This window comes from Haliaeetus leucocephalus, unplaced genomic scaffold (genome assembly GCF_000737465.1).
Source record: "Haliaeetus leucocephalus isolate CR32 unplaced genomic scaffold, Haliaeetus_leucocephalus-4.0 Scaffold702, whole genome shotgun sequence".
NCBI lineage: Eukaryota > Metazoa > Chordata > Aves > Accipitriformes > Accipitridae > Haliaeetus > Haliaeetus leucocephalus.
Window position 1 is genome coordinate 1,696,296 of NW_010973138.1, and position 24,192 is coordinate 1,720,487.

At 44.7% G+C, this 24,192-nt stretch overlaps 1 protein-coding gene across 1 annotated transcript; it reads right to left on the bottom strand.

Moving 5' to 3' along the window:
• Positions 1 to 1,682: 1,682 nt before the first annotated feature.
• On the bottom strand, positions 1,683 to 22,502 carry UBASH3A (ubiquitin associated and SH3 domain containing A). The gene is made up of 14 exons (XM_010580287.1): positions 22,390 to 22,502; positions 18,901 to 18,954; positions 17,235 to 17,421; positions 14,734 to 14,932; positions 13,858 to 14,027; positions 12,756 to 12,964; positions 11,778 to 11,904; positions 9,696 to 9,795; positions 8,165 to 8,287; positions 7,267 to 7,359; positions 6,078 to 6,222; positions 3,529 to 3,635; positions 2,901 to 3,007; positions 1,683 to 2,022 (listed from the first exon to the last, which is right to left on the bottom strand). The coding sequence occupies exons 1-14, from the start codon at positions 22,500 to 22,502 to the stop codon at positions 1,885 to 1,887; spliced, it is 1,872 nt and encodes a 623-aa protein (XP_010578589.1). The 3' UTR covers positions 1,683 to 1,884.
• Positions 22,503 to 24,192: the final 1,690 nt, after the last annotated feature.

Consider the following 24,192-nt stretch of genomic DNA (forward strand, 5'->3'; position numbering starts at 1 on the left):
GGGCTGCTTTTCACCAACAGATGGTTGGGCTCGCACCCGTGGCCGGGGCTGAGCCCAGCCGGAGGGAGCAGGTGCTGTGGTGGGTGGGAGACCCTGGCTGGTTGCTGTTGGCATGGCTGAGCGCAAGGCGGAGGTGTTGCTCCCTCCCTCATCACCCTGCTCTTCCCCTACGTGCTGGTTTTCTTGGCCCTTTCTCAGCAAGACCTCTGACTCACAGCCCTCCCTGAAGACGGCAGAGGAGCCTCGCCGCTGCCTTCGGGGCTCAGTGCAAAATCGTCCCTCACCACGCCTGCCCCTCTCAGCTGACAGCGAGCGCGTGGCGGGGCGAGATGTGGAGAAGTAACCAAGCCATGGTCTTCTCGGCGCTGCAGTGGCATCCTGCTCCCCCGGAGCAAGAAGAGGCCATGATGGCACTTGAGGTTTTTACCTTTTTCCCCGGGGCTGCATCCGTAGCCACCCATCTCAAGCATTCGAGCTGCAACCAGTGATGCAGTCCTGTGCCCTTCTTTGCATCACTTGCTAGCTAAAGAGCTCCTGTCTTGGCCCTGGGGCTTTTGGTTTTCACTTTAAAATTACAGCGCTGTCAGAAAAGCAAGAGCTCAAGCAATTTCACCAGAGCTGGAAAGTCAAAATGACTCATTTCAGGTGCAGGACCGAGATACGAAATCTCCACGCCCACAGATAAGGGTGCTTGTCAGACACCTCTCAGCCCCAAAGCCTGAATGTTGGATAGGCTCTACTGCATGCCCTGACAGCTAACGGCATGCATACAGAGATATGTCAAGAAGGAGCAGGGAGATGAAGAGTGAAAATGAAAACATTTTTAGTCATGCTAAGAGAGAGAAAAACCTCCATTTTTTCCTTTTGTTGAAAGAAACACTTGTGCTTTCCCAGAGGTAGTTATCTGAGAGGATAACTGGAAAGGAAAATTAGAAAGGAAAACAGACTGTGGAAAGGCATGTTCCTGTTTGTGCGTAAAATTTCGGGGCTACATTCCATTAATTAAACAAATCACCAAGAGAAGAGCTACAGAGACAATTTGGGTAACCCATCTGGTAGGTGTGTCACCATTTATACAATTTGGCACGGAACAGGACAGAGCAAAGCTGTTGTCCTGCGAGTGCCATCTCAGGCAGTGTTCAGCAGTTAAGAGTTGCTCACGCCACGGTTTTGTCACCAGTAGAGTAGCACAGGGCATCTTTCTTTGTCCCAGCAGCAGTAAAGCAATCAGTTCAGTTTTCTGCAAAAAGGAATCATTTAGTTAGTCCCTTTTGCAATATGGATCACTTGGGAATCGCTGAATGGGGAGCTGTTGTGATAGAAAGTAGAGCCCCTTTGTAGAAGAGCTAAATAAATAGTCAGTGTGGTATTTGCTCTCACAAAACTGATGGAGTGAACAGGAAACCCAGTGGCTTTAGGTAGAGCTGGTCTCCTCTTTGGGTAGGAGATGACTTTTCTGCAGTCCCAGTTTCTCTGCTTGTCTGAAAAGATCCAAGTGCATGAAAAAAAGCAATTCCTACTGTATGTATTTTGGTCTTGGAAAATGCAACATTTTCTATATTAGTGCCTTTAGCAGTGGAATTTACAATCAGGTAGTTCTCTATTTATTAAATGTTGGTACTCAGAAAAGGTTAAAAGGTACTTTCTTCACCACCAGAAGAGTTCTTTCTCCTTTGCACACTAGTTCCTATGTTCCTTCCTCTCAGCCACTGAAATAAAAACAATGTTCAGGCACCAAACTCGGAAGTGTTTTTCTGTGCTTTGACAACTTAGAGATGGTATTTCCCATCCACTGTAAGTCTTCTGGATGAAACACTGGACTGTGCTGAACCATAAACTGTCTTTGGCTTATTTTTGACAACTGCAAAAGGCAGAGCCAGCCTTCTAATCTTCCACAATACCATTTCTCCAGTTAAAGGCTGCATTTGCTCCATGAGTTAACGTCTTCACTGGTGGGTTGACCATCTGCCATTTGTTCTCCTCTTTCAGCTCTTCACAGAAACACATGCCCAGCGATGGGATCTAGGAAGGAAGTTACCAGCAGAGTTACTAGCAGGGTCATTGCTTTGACATGAAAGAGGGGGCTTTGCTACAGAAGAGAGCAGACCCTGAGACTGTTCTGGGAGGAGAGACCAGGACATTTTGCCTCTTCTGAAATGAACTAAAAACAGACTGGAGGCCTGTGGGGTGAAAGATGAACTTGTGACATCTCCCTATGTTCATACTTGGATTTGATGATCAAAATATATTCACTCCTCCTTACGCATTGACAGTGGTAGTAAAAATATATCTAAAGACTGACCTCTCTGGTTGGTCATACCAAGGCAGATGGTAAAGAAAACCTGGGTGAAGAATTCTGCCACTGGTGATAATACACAAATAAAGTAAACAAAAAACCTTGGCGACCAATCTCAAGCACAGGTCCCACTTGTGAAGCTGGCAAGAAAACCCTTCTCCACTTCATTCTGTAGCTGAGCACTGAAGCTGTGAACTTACAGTGACTCGAAAAACACACAGCTTCTTAAAGAGTGACTCACTGAATGTAGCTGCATGTTACACTCACAACACCACAGGGAGGAAAGGGAAGGCTAGGTCCAGATGGAGCGGTTTCCAAACATGCCTCTTGTCTGTTAAATGTTACCTGGCATTGACTTTCCATGGGAGTTGGACAAAAAATTTCTCCAAAGACTTAGCTGCTAGTCGCATACTGTTCACCAGGAGAAAATCGTTCTCTCGACCTCCTGTGCTTTGCTAAAATTACATGAGATTCCCTTTGTAATGAGAAAGCTAATGTTGTTGGTATTGGCATGCAGTTACATGCATGTCTCACCACATAAGCAGGCTCCTTATTAACAGTATAATAAAACAAAACCAAAGCTTCCTGCTGAAAAAAATCTTACCTTTCGTACCACCTGAGCAAAGTTGCTGCTGTCTCTGGCAGGGAGCCCTAACAGAGGTCGGGTGAAAGATGCCAAGGAAGAGCCATGGCCCACAATGAGGATGATACCTGATACACCAGAAAAAGCAAAGAAAAGTAGTAAGGGAGCTGCAGCACTGTCAGGTTACCCGTCAGCAGATGGGTGTGAGGCTCTTTTGGGGCTGTTCATCTTTGCAGACCTCTTTGATAATGTGGCAGGGTATACTGTGCTGGTCAGAAAAAGTCTGGTGTGTTGTAGGCATACCAGCTAGTGAGAAAAAGCATTTGCTAGGAAAAGAGAGAGAAAAAAAAAACTTTCCAGAAAAGTATAGTATCTTATGCTGAGCTACATCGCGATGTAGAAAGATGAAGCAAAGTATACTCTTGCAATTTAGTAATCTACTGTTTCCTGTTTAATTTTGCTTTTTCATTTCTATCACATAAATCGCATTTATTTTAATTTAGCGTAGCCCAGGACAAGGACTAAGAGTTTACCTTAAGCTGTGTGGAATACAAACAACTCACGTTAAATGTGTTTCTGTTGGCAAATCTTTGCCAGTTCCTGTTACTGAAAGTCTCTGACAGAATATACAAAGATCTGAAACCTTTACCTTTGCTGGGGCAGGCAGTGATGATCTGTTTTGTAACCGCAGAGCTTCTGCTTACATATTCTTCATAACTTTCCGATGGCACCAGAGAAGAGAGTGGGAAGTTACCCCTGACAATAAAATCACAAATGTATGTTAATCTAGATGAATACTGGGACATTGTCAGCACTATTGAATGACTACACCAGAGAAAAGGCACTTGGTTAAAAGGATATAGGTTTTTCTACTGACTGGGCTGACATGCCTCAGCTTGCATGCAGCATTAGTGTCCCCCACGGTAATTGCCATTAAATCTTAGAGCCAAATCTCGTAGCTCATAAGGCACCAGATGCAGGGAAAACCATGCTTTAATAAAACTTGTAGTTTACAGTGGAGATTATTCAAAGTAGGATTCATGCCTAAGAAAAGCTTAAGCTTTGAGCAATTCTGTCAGCAGGGACCACTGCCCAGCTATGGACTGCAGACTTGCAGAGCCGCCCAGCTCTAGCGATCCTGACCGAGTTCAAACCAAGGCGAGACACTGACGATGTGAATGCTTTCAAGATCTGGTGCCTCAGTGTTAGTCTCCTTAATAAACAAAGCAAATCAAACTCAGCAACAAATGAGGCATATCTGTATTAGCTGGATAAATGGATAGTAAAGACTTTCACTCCTAGAGTTGAAAAAAGAAAAGTGTTTCCAGCACCAAAATGCACCACTCCTAAGTATCTGAGCTCTTCGACTGAGACCAGGCGTTCTTCTTTCTTTTATACGCCAGGGCTCTTCAGGCACTGAACAAACGTTTCCTAAAAAAGCAGGAGCCAGACCTTCCAACAGCTGCGAATCAAGGCAGCCCCGCAGACCCGGTAGGGCTTGGGCTGATGGGTGCCGCGCACCCTGCACAGACCCGTCCCAAGGCTCCACAGCAGCTTCCAGGACACCAGCTCTGTCCGGCCGCGGGAGGAGGGCTGGGGGCTGCCCCAGTCCGGCGGCAGCGGGGAAGAGCCTGCAGGGCCCCAGAGTGCAGTGGCTGGCGGTGCCAAGGGTCGGGAACACCAAATTCCCGATGTTGGGAGGCCCTGACAGCCTAGTTGAAGGTTGTCATTTGCAATGGGTGAATATGGTAAAACCAGCCCCTGGGACCTGAGGATTTTGAACCCTGCATGCGACGGGAAGAAACTGGCATCATATGTACAAGTTTATTGCTCATCCACCCTATTTTTGCCCGGACCTGAGTGAGGTGTGAGGGGTCTGAAGCCTGTAGTTAGCATTGCTTCAGAGCTTCCCCTCTGAGCGTCTCACTGCTCTGCATTTGCACACTTTCTTTTGAGGCAAGCGTACTGAAAAAACTAGGGAAAACGGTCTGCTGGTGGTAAAACACACCAGAAAGCACTATGATCCAAGAAAATGAAGCATTTTATTCCTTCATGCAATTTCAAACGAAGACGCCTGGCTGTAAGAAATGCATTAAGACATAAGAAGTTTCCTTTCCCCCTTTCTTGTACATGTGGGAAACCCCAGAGACGCTCACCTTTATTAGCTGAGTAATTTCCTGGATCTGGCTCTGCAGTGCAAACACAGAGCAGCCTGGTTTGCGACCAAGATGAGGAGCTAGATTGAATTGGAGGCTTATCATTTCCTGCCCTGCTGTGGTTTGCAAGCACTCAGAAAAGGCATCACCTCCCTCAAGTTGCGAGGGCCCCAAAAAGTCCGCGATACGAGCGACGCAAAACAAAACGCCACCCCTCCTCGACTGAATTTGGCACAAACATCAATTGCAGTGAAACGCCGTTACCCTGCCTGCCCCCAAAACCGCAAGGACGGCAGGCTCGTGTCGGGCTCCCCTCTCTCTCCCCAGACGCTGCATGGATCTGCCCCGGGGTGCACGGGGGGTGGCCCCCCGCTTTCCCTTCCTCTTGTAGCGGTTGCTTCAGTGACACAAAGCAGCGGCGTTTCAGGCGTGGGGCTGGGCTCCCTGCCACCTCCCAGCCTGTGCCCACCCTCTGCCGCGGGGCAGACCTCTCGCTGCTGCCCTGCAGACCCTAAACAAAGGGCTTACTGACCTTTTCTAAAAATCACATTTCTTCATCGCTGAAAACCAGCATGTTATTTACCCAACAGGTTATTCTTCACGTTTCTACAGTGTGCTTTGCTTGAGCCAAAGGTAAAAACAAAACTCCTGGTACCTGACACTAATGCCTATAATGCAGCTATTTTTGCGCGTGACAATCCATGGGCCTGAGCCAGCGAATCTGAAGGCAACACCAGAGGGGGGCTGGTCCCATACACAAGTATCAGATGTTTGTGCATGTGCAGGTGTACCCACGTGCTACGTGCACGCACGTTCCCAAGCGTGCGTGTGTGTCTCTGTGTCAGAGCAGCAAAGTTGACTCTTGGCACAAGACAGCTGACAGCGTATCATATTTGGGGAACACGTCATGCAGACTTGAATTTGATCAGAATCACCCATTTTTTTGCACTGTTCATAATGGGTTTATGACAAATATAAAGACGAAGAGATACCTCAGGGAAAAAAACCCAACTGCTTTAACAGCTGGATATGGAGCAATTACCTGTAACTTGCGTCTATTTTGTAAGAGGCCTCTGACAGTTCTGTCACATCCATGAAGTTAGGAATTACTCTGCTTGCTTCCCACTTGGTCCATTCAAACAGTCCTGGTTCCACCCTGATTTTGACTTTTTGATCTAATTTAAGCCCTGAAAGAACAAAAAATATTTATTAAGAAGAGAAAGGTACACTTGAAGTGTTACATTTGTGCTGTACATTATACCTTGTTGGCTGTAAGGTTTTCATTAATGAAAAAGAATTATTGTCAAACAAAAGAGGATCGTGTTGATTAAATGAAGTCAACATTATATTCTTGTCTGACTAACGTTAAGTCACTACAAATTCTTACATTATTATTATTATTATTTCTGGAGCTCTCTTGTGATGATCTGCAAAGTACAGGAGATAATAAAGACCTTAGTAATGTTGCAATCAATAAACTTTAGACAGGAAATGTTTTTACCATTTTTATATAGTATTTTACTCAGTGGTCCTCAGTGGGGCAATAAATTGTCCTACAGTGTTAGAAATAGAATTCTTTTGTCAAAAGACACTTTATTTTGTTGATAATTCTCAAGAGGTTACTGAGTGGTACTAGTTCCCAGAAGAAATGCACTCCCATCGTAATTCTGATATAAACATGATAATAAACTGTGAACCTCTGACAGACCTGTGGGAGGGGACAGGAGAGGAAAAAAGAAGAGAAGGAGAGGGAGGGGGAGAAGGAGAAGGAAAGAGGTTCTGCAATATGAGGGAATTAAAATAGTTTGGCTTGCAAAGGCAAATGCTTTCAGGAGAAAGTTGTCTTCCCTGATCCACATACATATCCTTCAGAGCACTGGAAACATTTGCTTTTTGGAAGAGGTGGCAGTGGCGATCTGATGAGCAGCTACTAATGTTGAATTCAACCTGATGTGAAACACCACTGTTTCATATAACATTAGATTCCATGTTAACTAGCAAGGACTAGAGTTAATGGGATAGTACTCTCCAGACCATACACATGGCAGCACATTTGTTACTGCCTGTATTACCAAGCTAGACAAACCCACCTCGTCTTCCCTGCTTAAAGGTAACAACAAATAGCCACAAAGTCGTACATCTTCTTAATTACTCATCTCAGAGACTTCACAAAAGTTCGACGAGGACATTTTCACCGTGGCAAAAGCACGTGGCCAGTTTTGCTGCCTTACCCTGCAGTATGTGTTGAGCTGTCTGTATGCAGCGGAGCGCGGGTGACGAGTACACATATCTGACTGTCACTCCCTGGTCCAGCAAAGCTTCTCCTGGATGGGAACAGCAAAGTGAGTTCCTCTTTCACAAACCACGACAGATGAGAAAATACTACAAAATACTTTCTGCAAAAACCAGCTTGGAGCTTTTCAGTTTCATTGACATGGGATACATTGACAGTCCCTTTCTATTAATTTTTTTTCACACTGTTGGCTGCCTGAGCTCACTAAAAAGCTCATTCTGGTTGTAACAGCAAGTTTAAAATGAGTGTTTGAAAAATAATTTTAGAAGATTCACTCAAATTCTGCAAACAGCGGTTAGGTATTTGGGTGTCTCCATATATCTGAATCATCAGAGATAAACATTTGCACCAGACTTGCATTGTCACAGTCAGGTGTGGCTGCTCAGGGAGCAGAAACAGCTTCCTCTGGTGAGTGATCTGAGTCAGACTAACCCACAGCAGCCAGCCGTCAGGCACCTGTGATGAGGTGACCACAGGCTGCTGAACATGAAGCTGCTTCCTCTAGTCATTATCCCATTCGCTCCTCACTGCCCATTCAGTGACAACTGCATAAGACGTCAGTCCCTTGCGGACACGCAGCAGGGCACAGCTAGTGTTGCAGCTTCTTTTTTTTTCTTTGCCAAGAACTGGCAGAATGGGTCTCCAAGACGAGCAACCAGCCCCACCCTCTATTTTACTGTTTAACAAGATCTTGCAGCGGTTGCCCATACAGAAGTGTTACCACAATGAGTGCTACTAAGAAGTTTTTCTACCACAAAGCCAGTATGAGCTTTTGCAGGTGATGAAAGCCTGCTTCCCAAGCCCTTCCAGTTTCAGTAGGATATTATCCAGCTTACCTATAAGCCTTGACTGGAAAACACCACAGGAAGATAAAGGAGGATCGCACTCAAAATTCTTCATGCTGTCTTTCCGCTTCGGCAGGGTGGAAGGGAAGTTCAGATCAGCTCTGTAGTATTTTCCTGAAATGAGGTGGGACATTTTGCCGCCGTACGAGGGAGGCAGCAGCTAACACACAGGCTGCATTTCGTTATAATGGCTTTGTTTCTTCCGAATGGTAGAATGGCTGGTTCTGAAAACTCAGCCTGGAATGACATCTCGACTGGCAAGTGAAACAGGTTGGGGTCTGTTCTCTGGCCATGAGGGCAAGTGAAGAAGCAGGGTGTGCGCCCAAGGAGCCAGTCTCTCTTCCCTCCACCTCAAACACCCGTGCTGTCTGTCCAGTGGGGACCGACCCTGGTCTGTGCTCTCCCTAAACCTCGCCTGGAAACCGTAGGGGTGAGGGGGAGCTGCCATCAGCCAAGACCACGCCAGGGAGACAGCTGAGAACTAAGCAGTTTGGGGGGTCATGGGGCAGTGCCTGAACTCAGATGCCTACAGGATTATTTCAGTACTACAGACATAGTGTCTCACTGGTGTAAAAACCTGGTGACTACTATTACCCTAAAGGTACCATATTCTAAGGTCACAACACTGGCTTGGGAAATCACCTGTCCTAACAAAACAGAACCTCTTATGCAAGTTCAGAAGGAGCAAAATGTGGGAGGAGAGAGACGGCAGGAAATTGTGAGACTTCGGCTTTGTGGGGCTCAAATGAAGCAAAAATCCACTCCCTATTGATATTCTTTTACCATTGCCAATGACAAAAAACAACATTTCCACTGAAGGAAAATGAAACCAATGAATTGATTATGCAGCCAGAAGGTACCATGCTCATTATCTAGCATGAATTTTGGACACTTTAGATAGGAGATCTCCAGCATAACAAAGGAGACTTTCAGCATAAAGCTCTCCCTTCTGAACTCCCACCTTCTTGTTACCCTCCTTTCTCCTGTCACACAGTTCCCTGTTCTGGGTCAGTTTTCTTCACCTCAAAACATACATTTTTGAGAGAGAGGGCGAAGAAATTCAACTTTTCATTTAGGTCAGTGCTGACATCTCCTTTCCACCATGGTTTGCTCTTGCTCTTCTTCCCCAGATTTGACTAGTGACGTACTGTGACTGATCAACAGACCATGATTCTGACTGAAGTGCAGAAAGTTGGAGGGGTGTGACGACCACCACCTTGTGTAACAAGCAGTAGAGATGTTGTGTTTTGTACATCCGTCAGTGAAGCACACATCTGTCAGTATCACAAGAGCTTTGATTGGTCTGCAGAGTTTATCCAACATAAACATGACGGACTTTAGGACATTACAAAATACTGGTTGCATGCAGGTCAAAGCAGTGCTGTACCCGACTTGCAATGTTACTTACTCTTTTGTGTCAGTGTTTACATTTACACGTAGGAGACTGAATCTTTTGTACCTATTACTGGGATTAATTGGTTTTGGTTCTGATTTGCTAAGATCCTTCCATTATCTTACTCACCATCTGCAGTCAAGCACTGTTGAAGCCAAGATTTGCCGAAGACCTGATCAACTCTTTCCCCATGACGCATGACCAGCACACCTCTTCGCAGGGTGGCATTCTGCGACAGCTGTGTAAAAAGGGTTTTTCATTATGATATTCTATATAACCTGCATAAAAAGTCTGGATTCCTGGATGCTGCCTGATGGAGGAAGGAAGAGCAGACCTGCCCTGGGAGGTTTATAACAAACACAGAGAGGGAGAGAAGGAGCTGCTATAATAGGTGCCTATCTTTAGGACAATAGTAAGCCTGACTGGCTCTCCACTGAAGACAAATGAAAGAGATCCCTGACCTTCATGGGCCACAGATTAGGTTTTAATTCTATGTTTACACTAGTGAAAGGTAGTGCTGGTAACAGATCTTTTCATTCCAGCGTGGGAAGGAATTATAATTTTAATATATATCATATGGTTGGTATAAACAAAAGAGGGAAACTAGCTAAGATTTAAGTGGCAATGCTCTTTTCTACACCAGGACTAACACCAAGCTCATCCTTCTTTTCCTGATGAAAACACTACTTTTACACTTTTCATAACTGTGTGGCCAAGTCAATAGTGAGCCCAGCTTTCCTCTGAAGCCACTTTTTACTCAGACTGCATGGAATTACAAATAAATTCTGAGTAGTTTGGGTTTAGTATACAATGCACATTAAATACAGATGAGAAGATAGGGGGAAACAGGTCAAAGGCTTTAAAAGTTTTTCAACCCATCGCAGCATTACTGCTGCAGCACTGAGGTTAGCGATGTGTATCTTCAGCAGCAGAGAAGGGAATTCTTAAGAAGTGGTATGAGATTTATATTCATGTATTCTGCTAAACGTTATTGCATTTCTGCCATAAAACAAAAATCAACCACCGCAAGATCAGAGTTTAAAACTAGGGTTTTGTGGTCTTGCTCTTCTGCTTAGGAGGAACCCAGAGGCTGGGGAAACTCCTAGACTGGAGACGTGCACATCTGCAGAACATGTTCCTCAGGCCAAGTGATGGCTCTGCCACAGATCTGAGCTAGATAAGAGATGCTAAGAGCAATCAAGAGCCGGTGGAAGGACATACATGTGACTTGTGCAGATGTTTCTGTCTTACGGTTGTACACACGGCATCCTGGGACCCCCCAGGATGGAAGTTCCCTCAAGGTGCCCTCAAGTTTCTCTGATGCTAACACAGATGAACCCAGGGTTATCCCCAGCACAGACAGAAGAGAGGCCATGGGGCAAGCAAGCCCAAAGGGGTTTCTGCAGCATGCCAGTGTGCTGGTAAGGACCGTCTTGGCATCCCTGACAGTCAGAGCCAATAAGGCAGTGCAGGTGCAAATGTGCTGTAGGTAAAAAACCAGAGTGCTTATTTGTTTTGCTCTTCCTACCAGAAGACCAGTGGAAAACCTGGGAAAAAACTGATACACGTTGATTTTGAAACTGGGACAAAAATGTAATCCCATCAGTGCTGCTAACCTTTACAGCTGGCTGTTCTCCAGCAGCAGTTCTATGCAGTTATTTACATTAACTCTGTATCTAAAAATACAAAAGAAAATGAAACATTTAAATGTGCCAAGATCTGCGACCAGGTAAACCATCAAGGTGACATCCATAGGATCTGGACATAAAAGTAACAATGAACAATGAACCTAATTCTGCTCTAATTACTCTGCTATGAACCCACATGAAAGTCAGGGGACGTTGTGCCCGTGTTTCACTTGTCAGACTTTTCACCATACCTCTGCACAGCTTGCCCAGTAAGGCTGTGCACAGAGAAACCTGAGCAGAGAACTCATATGTTGTGCTATTATGACAGCAACAAAAATTCTTATGAAAGAAAGCAAGAGTAATATACATGATATAAGTCACAAAATATTTATGAGATATTATACCGTACAGTATAATTGTATTTGTGTGTCTGTGTGTGTGTGTGTGTGTATGTGCATTACAACGTAACATGAAAATGTGAGGGAGAACAAGGAAGATAATATTAAATTTACTAAATGCTTTTAATACATAATATATCTGCACAAGCATGCGGCAAAGATTAGAAATGGAAAAAAACAATTACCTGAAGAGAAAGTACATTGGTTATGCTCCTTGACATACTAGGATTATGGACTTCTCCATTCAGCTTTACATTAGGTTCATTTTCAGTTTGGGCGAATAATCTCGAAGCTGTTACAAAAACATATTCCCTGTAGAAAAAGCAGAAGCAACACACGCTCACACAAACATATGGGCGCACACACAAATAGAAGGGATTTTTAAGTTGTCATTTTGTCTACAGAGATGTGTAAGTCAGGATTCATGCTCCATTCAATATTTTTTGCACACTTCATCACTTTGTTCTTGATTTAGAATCTGCCCCGGAAAAATGAATCTAAAATAATATGAATCGATGGCATATATTGTGTGTAACTCTGCTGAAGTGTGATCTTCAAACAGGAAATACTCCCTGGTTGCCTCCTCTGTCTCTGAGGACTCAACAAGAAGTGCACCTACACCTCCCTGCTTAGAAAAATCAGCTCTAATCTACAAGTGGCATCAGCCGTGCTGTCAGCGGCAGAACAAAGTGCAGGAAGCCAGACAGATGCCTGCTGATACAGGGTAAATCAACAAGACAAGGGCTCAAGGTGGTGGAGCAACCTTTGCGTGGTTTCATTTCAAGTTAACTTTGCAAGCCTTTGAAATGAGAAAAAAAGAAGAAAGGAGAAAGCACTGAGCCAGGCTGAAGACTCAGCCTGCCTGGCAGAACGTGGTCTTTTCAAATTCATTAGGATGTTCAGGTTGTTCAAGTGCAAACAGGGGTCATCCCTTGAGCAGCTGAACTAATGAACTCCGGGTATCTGTGGATGCGTGTCCTATGTCCCTTCTTCCAGAAGTCTCGGCGTCCCACCCAGACCCCCAGGACCCCCCTCTCCTCTGCCCACGCCGCCTCCAGTTCCCGCCTGGCAGCCCACAGCTCACAGCGAGGAGGAACGCTGCCACGGCTGCCCAGCAGGAAAAGTGGCTGACATAAAGCAACACCCACGAAAGCCCAGCTTACCTGTGCTTAACCCACGTGTCTGACTCGCTGGCCCTCTCAGTGTAGTTTTCGGGAATAAAACCCCTGCAGCCGGTCCGATGCGAGGTCCCAATCACCCAGCCTTCGCTCACGTCGGACTGCTGCGTCGGGTCAACGTAGACGAAGTCGCCGGCGTTGATCATGAGTTCGTCGATGTTCTGGGGCTTGTACTGGAAGAGGGCCCTCAGTGTCTGGGGGAACACACAGCAGGGTCAGGCTGCTGCCCAGAGCCCGCTGCTGCACGTGCCACAGCGGTTCAGGAGATGCTTGTTCAACTCTCCACTGGACACAGCGACCGCTACTATTTTCCGCTCTGCAAATGCTCTTTAATGGCATTTTGGCAGAGGAAAAGGAAGACACTACTGCATTTGCAGTATGTGTAAAAATTAGGCACTTGGTTTCCATAAAAATACTTTTTTCCCCTGTAACTAGTACAGACTTATTTGGAAGCAAACATAGCAAAAGCATTGTCAGCTGGTTTTGATTACTTGCAGCTCTCCTGAGTGTGACCAAAATCCAATATAAGACTTGTGACAAAGCAATATACTGATCTGACTAAAAAATGTTGATCATTCCATAACTTAAAATTGGAAATGAGAACTGGAAAAACGTCAACTGGTTTTAACCAGGAGTTTGTCAAGCAGAAAATCATCAGTGACAACTGTGCCCTGCTCACTGATGTTTAATCTGTGCAGTTTTCATCATGGCTGGAACAATCAAGAAAACTGATTTGCTGAATGGAATTTTGCTGCAAAGCTGTGATCTGACAAATCCTAGCAAATATTCAAAGATCATCATTTCCTGTCTCTCTTATTTTTTCATGTCATGGTAAGATTAGTTTTTTCTGCTGGAGTTGGGAATTAGACCTTGCTGACATGCAGGTCAAACAGCCTAACATAAAGGTATCTTCTACCAATTCATGGGTACAGTTTTTCAACCCAAAGAGGTACTTGAAATAACCATGCTTTTTGAAACACTGTACTGTGCATGCACTGATTTTCTTCATGGAAAAAAAAAGGCAAGATGACTGCAGCAAAGAGTCTGACCAGGGGCTCAGGAAATTAAATAAATCTGATGACAGTACCTGGTAATGCACAAAACGCATGTCCCGTGAGTAGAGAGCAGCTATCCACTGGCAGCTCTCCCCTGGGTTAATGCATTTGGCCAATTCTTCCAAAGTCTTCTGATGGTGAGGATAAAACTTGTGAGCCAAGGTAAGGTGGAGCTGCTTTAGGCAGGGCTTCACATGGCAATCTAGGAATAAAACAATCATGTCCCAACATAGAAGTGAAGGTCATTTAAAGCTCTTCTTGTTTAGTCCTACATGTTTGGCATGCTACAAGAAACACCACAGTAATTAGTAGTGGAGTGGATCAGAGTTTTGCTGAATAACTGTTTTGCAGAATGCCATGATTTTAATCATGCCAAAATGATTCATAAATCTGGACTTGATTTGCTCCCTGGCTTCAGCTGGGAGAAAAATGAACAGGGTCTAAATTCCTCTCCCAGTCTGAGATGTATTGAACTTGTTTCTCTGAGACACAGCTCTTCTGGGGTTGTATCCCCACAGTCTCAACTGGTGGTGCAGTTTCCCTTGGATGTCATTGGAGTGGGGATTAGGACCTTCTTCTCAAGGATGCAGTCAGGCCATTAGGCTGGGCCATAGCACCATGGAGATGGAGGTCTGGGGATAGGGAGGATTATATCCCCACCCATCTTGGATATCCTGATCTATCAAATTACACAGCTAACCTTTTCAGCTTCTAGATAAAAGCACTGTGTCTTCAAAGTCTAAACCATGCTTCCCTAGCCATGTTATTTTCAAATCTGTGGGAGGAAAGGGTGTTTGCTGGCATAAAACATCAGCTAAGCTTCCCTGCAGGCACAAGAAATGCTTTCAGTAACATGCCTAAGCATTTGTGCTATGACCCATCCATTTTCCCTCTGATTTTGGTCCTACCTGCCTGGGCTGAAGCCTCTGACGAGAATGCCAGAGCAAACTCTTTGAGGATATTTGCATGGCTGTCACCAATGAAGAAGCCAAGGTAGCTGGTGGATGAATGTAGTGATAGTGAAATAGATGGTGGAAAGCACTGTGAAAAGCTGTCACCGACTCGCTTTAAGGTGTCATACAATAATTCCACTTTCTGGTCTTCACACTGAAAGAAAACAGGAGGAACAGGCTTTACCCACTGGCTCAACAGCCACTATTGTAGCCTGTGTCATACAGTAATAGCAGAAAACAGTGCAGGAATTAGACTTCCTGAGAAAGACAACACACCTACAAACTTGCTTGAAATTCCTGGTATTAAGATCAGTAATACTGGGCAGTTTGATCAGCACAGTGTCCTGGTGCTATAATAGGAGATGGAGCCTTCTACCAGGAGGCTGGATAGGGAAGAGCCAAAAGATTTTACCATCTGACAGGTGTGCAGTAACCTGACTGAAATGAAGCAGGGATCATGATTTCCCTCTTCAATTCTAAGTAAGAATTTGCATTATTGTTATCTGACAGCTGAAATAGCTCCTGCTAAAACTTCAAGATCTCAGATGCTGAGCAACATACCTAGCAAAATTTATGAGGCATCTTTGTCGTTATGACCCTTAATGCTCTAATCACAGCAAATTAAAGGATTGTATGGAGCCATGCTTCCACAAGAAGTGTCAATTAAGCAATTTAAACAGTGAAGAGACAAGGATGAAATTTGTGCTGTCTAATCAGAGACACAAACATTAACAATGCACCATGTCCACACTGCTTTAGTCTCCTCCACAGAGCTGTTTGCTCCATTTAGCCTTTTCACTAGGTCATGCTGTTGAAGGGGAAGAGCAGAAGAGAAGAAAGGAGCTCCTCCTGCTTAGACCGTCTTTCTCTCTTGAGCATTTCTCAAGCCACACACGCACTGCCTGGTGAGGCTCAGGCATGGTGAGGAGAGATGCATTAGGGGCACTGGGCAGACTGGGCTGTGGGGTGAAAGAGGCAGGTGGGATCCTGCACCAGGGCAAGTGCCGTGCAGCAGGATCCGCCGGGGCTGACAAGTCCGGGAGCTGCAAAAGACGTGGGGAGTCAGGGAACAGGAGAGGGCTGTGTCGGGAGAAGGAGGTGGGAGGCAGGTCAGTGAGTCTCGCTTTCTGCCTGTGAGGCATCCAGGCCAGCTCTTGCTGACAGCAGACGAGCAGAGAATAGCACCGGAGGGTGCATTTATCCCTAGAAATATGCTACCTGAAACAGGGTGGAGGTGCCTGAGGTGAGGGTTGCAATTCAGTCATCTCTTCCAGGGGCAGGCCTTTAAACTTGACACCTTTCAACACCATGGCATTCATTATTAATTCATGATTTTTGTTCTGTATAATTGTGATTAATGGCCACAGTGTACCCTGCTATTCAATATTTTGCAACAAAATACTCTTATTTTCACTGTCTATACTTAGCAGCATGGTTTAGCATGAAAGTATGATTAACACAATAATTTTGTCCAGCTACTCTAGCTCATATCTGTTTCAGCGCATCTCAGCTGCAGCTGGTGTTCATGTGCATCACCGTCAGTGTGCGAAAACTGGATACCAGTTGGCTCCAGAGTTTTTCCAGACCTTTGCTGGTCTTTGCTGATACTGGGGTATTCACCTGTGCAGGAGAAGGAGCTCTGCTGGGAAGTTCTTTAGAGGGTTACCGGCCGGCTAGGAGGACAGTAGCATCTCCAGAACCAGAAAAAAGCCCAACAAGAGTCCAGCACAGGAGCCTAACTTCCATGTTAAATTATTGACAAAGTGACTCAATTGCACTGCTGGACTCCCGTCCAGCTCCCCTTGCTCCTTCCATCCCTGTGCATTTTGCTTCTCCCTTTTTCACAACATCCAAGCTTCAGTAGAAAGGGTAAAGATTGGAACATGCCACCATAGCAATGACCTTCTGGCTGGGGCTCTCTGGGCTAGGTAGCGGTTTCCCTGAGGTTCCCATAGGCAAAATACGAAGTTGTCTATATCCTATGATAACGCTGTCACTGCTGCACAGTTGGCTGAAGCCAGCCACTGCTGCCCCAGGCAGGAAGGTTTAACATCCTGGATGGATGCAGCAATGGGCATGGTCTCTCCAGCCTGCTGATAGCTGCGTGTGGGGAGCAGTGCTTCACTGCTGGCAGGTCCATGTGCAGCCTGGACTGCACAGAGTTGCTCTAGATGGATGCTAGACACATGCCACTCAGCTACCCTGAAGCATCCCACTGGCCCCAGCACCCGATTTTTAGGTATGCCAAGGGCTAAGGTGGGTAGCTAGAGCAGGTAGTGGGAAGAAAGCCCCCGGTGCCTACACGGGGGCTGAACACTCAAATATTAAGCAAACATGCCTGGACCTAGGTCACGTTAGTTTGATCACCAAGGAGAATTTCTGGTGTAAGACAACTGTAGGTGGTCCACTTCCACCAGCAGTTTATATTTGACCCTTGCACATCTTTTGCGCCTTACCGTGAAGAAGTCGCAGAGAGTGATGTGTGGAAAAATCTCGTGGGCTCTGTTTTTCCCACACTGGCGCTTGCTCTCCTTCCAAAACTCTTGCAGATGGTCATGCAAACGGCCGGTGGGACACAAGTAAAGAGCATACTCCTGAGGGATTGGGTCTTCCAAAGAGGGATCGTTGCAGTGGGAGTGCAACCTGAAATCAAGAGCATATCACAGAGAGTAAAGTATGTGCACCGCTTACTCTTGTTTCCTGTGGTTGAAGGCATCCATAGTAGAGACCAGAAAAAGGAAATACAAAGTTGTTGTTTTCTTACAAAGGAAAAGCTAAATTAAGAGCTCCTTACAAATTCTCTCTCTGAAATATTAACTAATGGAGAACGGGTTTTTCTTCCGCTTATTTTTTGTGTACTTTACATTTTAGTATGTGCCTTCACTTCTTTCGATGTCTGAAAATGAGACAACAAAAAAGATATTTTTAGATTTTGGGGGGTTATTCTTCCCCCTTTTTCATGACTGGAAACAGAGGGCTGGAGGAGGAAAAAGAAGCAATGGGTAGAAAATATTGAATAATGCCCAAATGAAAAATAACTGAAGATTAAAAAAATACCCCAAAAGAGCTAGCATTTTTATTCAGCCCTAGTAAAAGCAAACAAGACAAATCAGAAAATGCACAAGCAAAGATCAGAAACTCATATCCCATGTGATGACATCCTTCACCTTGCTCTTCACATGCTGTATGTTTGGCTTTGCAGCTGTTGGATTGGTAGTGATTGATGGAAAGTGTGGTGGCATTCCTGACAAAAAATTATTTGGGAAGAATCTGCCATTCTCAAATGTCTCCTCTGGCTTTTTACAAAAAAAAAAAAAGAAAAAAAAAAGAAAGAAACAATCAAACCAAGCCAAAAAAATCCCACAGCAAAACCCAGAAGAGAATGCAAGGAAAGACTGGATTTGATTTGAGAGTGGATTAAAGAAAAAAAATCAATTATCAGCATATGAATACTCTGTGGGACTCTTGCTACAGAAGAAAAACTTTGTAGAGATCAAGACTAACAAGTCATTTTGACTCTAATGATACGTTCCTCTGACTGTCAGCCTTTCAGCCTATTTTATAATGAGCCTTTCTCAAGGGAAGAAGATGGGCTGTTTGCCTTCAGCCATTGCCATTTAACCTCATGTTATTACTGCACCTGTTTGTAACTGCAGCCATGGGTTTACAGCTATTTTCCCTGTTTCCTTCCTCCTTTCCTTCAGGATGGAAAGTCCAGGTTCCCCCCTCAGGCTCCGTGCAGAGGCAGTGAGCAGACTTCGGCGGCCATAGCCGTAAATAAGCAGGAGGCTTCAAACTGAGGAGAAGTGTCTGGTCCCATGAATTGACTAACATCACTGTGGTAAAAGTAGATGCTTCTGCCCAAAGCTGCCCTTTCCTCTCCAGCTTTTTTGATTTACCCTGGACCTTCTGCAAATAACCTCCCTTCCCAGAATAAGTACAAATACAATTATTTCTTTCTCTGCATGAACTAAAATGAAAAAAAAAACCACAAAAAAAGAACTCAGATGCAGGGGGTTTAATGGCAGCTAACTTCACATTCAGTGACAGAATCAGCATGTGAACAAGGATTTTTAGCCAAATTTAATCTGAAAGCACTCCTTAGAAATCCCAAGTACTTGCCATTTTGCAGCATCTTCTATCGTGTTTTGTCCAGTAGCAGCCAAGGCTTTTTGCCTAACAAAAAACCAAAACAGATTCATCAGAATAACAGAAAGAAAAATTCTAAAAAGTAAAGAATGGACATGCTATAGTCACCAAGTCTATTCTCCAGCACAGACAGGACCTTTAACAACTAGGTTATTCCTGGCAAATACCAACGTTCTTGAAGCCCTCCAGATAGTTTTTTCCACTACAAGTCTTTAATTCCTTGAAGATTACTAACCTGTCCTCCTTTGTGTTCTGGAGGTGTTTCCTTAGCAGCCCTACTGACTATATGGAATTCCTTAGGGTTGAGTAAACCACGCACTGGAAGAGCACTGGACACTGGAAGGGTTTGCTCCGTTCATAGGGTTATGTTCTGGTTCAAAATCTCAGGCCCGAGCCCATACATATAAACAAAGCAAGGCATACTGATGTTGGGGTTCGAAAATGTGGGTTGAGGATCTCCCAGAGGCCAGCAAAGAGCCAGATCTAAGCCACCAGTTCAGTCCAAGATGAGGGACAATATCTCACGTTTCTCTCTGTTAATGCAGCTGTCATTCTCTGGGATCGGATTTGATTCCCATTTCCTTTTCTCACTAGAGCTTTCAAAATGCCAACTATGGGCTTCATATGAACAAGTCTTTGTGACTAAATGCTAGGTGATGGGTGAAGGACTCCAGTATTTAAGTAGCACCTGCACCCATGAACCCCATTTCCAGTCCTGTAACCCACCTACAAACTTCTCAGAAGAGACATGAAAGGGAAGTAGAGACAGTGGATGTGGAGGAAAACCTGCTAAATTATTTGGCATCTGCTCATCTCTTTCCTTTTCTCTGGAGGCCATCCTTTCTGGCCAGTGGGTCCTGAGGGCATTCATTCTTTTAGTCTCCTCACATTTTTATCCTCCATCCATCCCTGTGACACCTGAGCACGCACCAGCAGTGCAATGAGTGCATTAAGCAGCAGGACTCAGGTTCATCCTTGGTGCTTCCTCCTAGCCTTCTGTCTTCTCTCTAGTGCAAAAATTACACATGGGCTTGTTAAAAACATTTAAATGTACTTATGCAATCATGCCTGGCTCTTTAGTGGGGGCTCAACATGGATGAGGGCTAAACATGAGTTTTCCCACTCAAGCTTTACCTTCTACTTTTCTTCTCCATAAAGTAAATCAACTACCATGGCCAAATCGATGCAAAACCATGACCTAGCTTGTCTAAAACTAGCCTGTGTCCTCTGTGACTGAATACTGCACATTTTCTTTCCACACCTCTGCTGGCTCTCCCTTGTCCATCACATCAAACACAACCAACCTATGTTTTTGCCATTCTCCCCATACAGCCCTTCCTGCCGTATTCTGTTGAAATGTCAGTGCCTGCCTCTGCTCAGCCAATGATGCCAGACTTTGTCAACCACTTGTTACACCTCAAAGTCAGTGTTTTACTGCTTCATGTCATGCTGCTCCTCCTACTTGGAGAGAAGCTCTGTGCAAGCTGCCCTGAAGGCAAATCGAGCATGACTTCATCTTTTCTTTACCATAGGGCCTGCAAAATCGTAAATGTAATAAGACAAGTGAGACCTGAGACCATGGACTGTCATGCTGCTCAGTACTATCTCCTTGCTCCCTTGTGCTCCTCTCTGTGCCTGTTCCCACCTTTTGTCTCATCATATATGTTGGCTGTAGGATGCTTTCCAGCAGGGTTTGTAGAGCCCTTAGCACCAGGAGAGCATTAGGCTGTGATAGACATCCTATACTTCCAAGATGAGCAGTGAAGATTGAAAGATAATGCATAGAATAAATTCTGTATATACCAATTTCTCTCAGATGATAGAGAGTAGGAATAAACCTTTGAAAATCTGTATTAAAAGTAGTGTCTTTACAGTGAGAACAAACTGAGTCTTCCGTAAAGCAGAAACAGTTGACACTCTTCAGTTCTGTGTAAAGCACTAGGGAAGGCCCATTTAGTTGATCTGAAGCTAGGGTTGATCCTCACATATTTGGTTTTTGTTCTTTGGGGAAATGTTGCTTTGGCATGCTGCTTCTACTTTATGAAAGATTTAGTAATATTTCCACCCAGCCTCGTTTTTGTCAGGCCAGGACATCTCAAAAGAACAACTTTTCAGTACTTTCATTTACGGTTCAACCCAGGAACTGCAGAGACAGCTAAAAGGTTTTATAAAAACACAATCAAAATTTTGAAGGTCTTAAAGTCAATAAAAGCAAATAAATTAAAAAATAAAGTGCTTTTGGACATTTTGTCATTTTATGTTGATTTGCATAGTGTTTCTGCCACTGCTTCTTGATTTTGACCTGGGAAGCACAAAGCCATCTCTGTAACAGCAGAAACTGTTTTGAAGAGGATTTGAAGAATATCACATACAGGACAAAAAAATTCAAAAACTAGCTGTTACTTTGGGGTGACAAAACTTATAGTATTACTAGAGAAATGATCATCCAGGTTTTCAGCTGCACAGCTAATTCCACTATGTGTAACTGGGAACAAGGGACCCACAGTTTCCTTGCAAGCTGTGCCCATCATGTCTAAAGTTGATCTGCTAAACACAGCTGTTCCTAAGAAAGCAACATGGCACTTCTTAATGGAGCCTTTTCAACTTGCTTAATTTTCAGTCAAAAGGGAGAGATATTGCTCTCCTTTCTAAAATATTTTTATGAGGGGTTCTTCAACATTTAAATAAAAAGATTTATTTTTTTAACAGTTTGAACCAAAGTGTCCATATTTGCCCTTCAGAAGTTGAAAAATCCTCCCTCAAACTTCCTTGTGCAACCAGAGTGATGTTTGGGGGAGGAGTGGCCACCACGTTTCTTTTTTATTAACTTGGTTAGCTGCCACCAGTTAATCTCTCATCCATTCGGGTTGCCAAGAGTAGCGCCTCATTCTTTACTATTACATTTTCCAGGTAAGACACGCTTTTGGAACAAGATCCTGATTCAAGACAGGAAGAAAAATTGACAGACTTAGGTGGCATCTTGTTAAGGAAAGCTTACTCTTTTAAAACAGTTTCCAGTAACAAAATCCAGCAAGAGGTCTTTGCCAGGCCTGAAAAAAACTTTGGATAGAAGTTACATCCACATTTAACTCCCTTATAATAACAGTGGTAAGCAGAAAAAAAATGACAGAATATATATCCCAGGAGCAAACATCAACTTCTTAACTTATTGTGAGGCCTCTCAACCTGAAGACATGGAAGGGTGTTGTGTCTTCAGATATGCACAGTATTTATTAAAATGGGTACAGAGCAGGTTGTTTTTGCAGTATGAGCAATACACACAGCTCTACAAGAAATTCAAAGCAAGACAGGTCTGATCCCTGTATAGAGACATCACTCTCAGGAAACAGCATGGTCTCTTGATGAAAAAAGCAAGCTGCCTGCTGTCAGGATCTTATGAGAAATACCTCTTATATCTTAAATACATCTTACCGTGCAAAAGCAGCTGAACACATTACTCACGCGATATGAGCCGGGAATCCTTTGGCGAGGAGAGAGTCAAGGAGAACAGAGGTGCTTTTTCTCCTGTGCTTGTTGGCCACCTTTGCGTACAGCTGTGTCTCCGCCACCGCCATCTCTTCTGCTCTTCCCCTGACCGTGTGCTGAGTGCTGACAGAAATTGGGAGGTGGGAGGAGGGTGAGAGGGAGGGAGGGAGTAAGAAAATGAAAGAGAGAGAAAGAGAAAGAGGCAGCTAAAAAAAAAAAAAACACCTCAAACCTCTTGTGATCTTTTCTGACAAAAGCTGACATCCTGTTTTCGTAGCATCTGCGTCTCCGATTTTTTGGTTTAGGGTGGCTAAAAAAGCAAAAGCTACCTGCAGGCTTTCCCCATCCGCCCCAGCAGAACAAGACTAGTAGTCCAAAGGTAAACACCACAGCCAGGGTGGACTTGCTGAAGGGTCTGAGATGGGATCTTTTAGCTTTTCATTTTAAATTCCTTTCTGAAAGCCAAGAAATCCACCTGAACTACTACTGCAGCATGGGGGAGGCAAGCAGGGATGTCCTTCAGCATGTAAGAAGTTAGTCTGCAGGCCAAATTCTTTCCTTTTGGGCTCAATTTTCATGTCCTCCCATCCCTATCATCCATGGCTCCTGCTCTGGTCTCCTCAGCCAAAGGCGATGGGGCGGCCAACTGTGCAAGGTCAAACCCAATGTCACATCTAGACATCAGACCCCGAGGCTGGGCTTGGAGCAGCTCAGGGTGGCAGCTGGGAGAAGCCTGTCCTTTCCAGTGGTGCCAGTCCCATCATGGGAGACTTTGCAGAGCCATGCTGGCTGGTCCCCAGGGTTTCCAGTGTGGCCAGAACAGGTGAAATGGTTGGAGACAATTTTCTCTGGCCTGGGCTGTCCTCATTGAAGGTACCGCTGCTCCCGGGAGAGGACAGGACATCTCACTGTGTGGACTGAAAGGGTCACTTGAGCTGCTGGTCTCCTGAAATGAGCCCTCACTTTCTCCCCCTTGGCTGAAGTTCCCCTTGGGGCACTTGGCCAGTGTGGGCCGCTTTTCCAACTGCTTGTCTCTAAAGCCTGGCGGGGAGACCATCAGAGCACTGAGAGCAACTCAAGAAGTGCAGCTTTCTTTATACATCCTTCTCTGCTTTCTTTTTTTTTTCTCTTTTTCTTATGTCCCCCTGTGTTTCCCATTTCCAGGGAAGGCTGCTGAAAGAGTGGCATAAAAGATGATGAAGAACTCTTGACATCATGGTCTAGATGTGAACAGTGACGTGGCGACCTCTCCTTTGGAAGTGCCAGTTTCCATTGCGCACAGCAAAGGGGCTGAACAGCTTCCCTCATTGTAGCCATGTTCCAAGGACATGGGTTTTGCCATGGAAAAACTTCATTTCTTCCCTTGTCTCTCAGGAGCCTTGTTTCACTTACACTGCCATGGCTTTTTGCTTCATCTCTCCTCCTCCTTCTTCCTTCCACCATCCCCTCTGTCATCAATCTCTCCTCTTACTAAAAAAACCCCAAGCCAAATTATTACTATTCTTGAGCATTTTATGAAGCTAAGCATACATTTTCATTTTCTAGATCCCAGAGTACAAATGAGCTGATACTTCAGAAACATGAGATACTGCTTGCAAAGTACTTCCAGAATATTGTGCAATATTTAATTATAAAAGTTATCCATAAGCAAAGCATGGGTCTTTTTCATAAAACCCTCTTCAAGTGTGCGCTTTGCTGCAAGCACACAGCAAGGGCTAAAGCAAGGGAAGGAAGAGCAAGGGGAACCTATGGGCCTTGTGTGCCGAAGAGATGAAGCAC

Bases quoted from the DNA above. Each gene is read 5' to 3' on its own strand.
- UBASH3A (XM_010580287.1), bottom strand. From the start codon at position 22,502: ATGGCGGTGGCGGAGACACAGCTGTACGCAAAGGTGGCCAACAAGCAC. The intron at 3,008-3,528 runs GTAAAGGTTTCA...CTGGTGTATCAG, and splicing joins CACTGCCTGCCCCAGCAAAG to GTATCATCCTCATTGTGGGC. The intron at 2,023-2,900 runs GTAAGATTTTTT...CTTCCTTCCTAG, and splicing joins TTGCTCAGGTGGTACGAAAG to ATCCCATCGCTGGGCATGTG.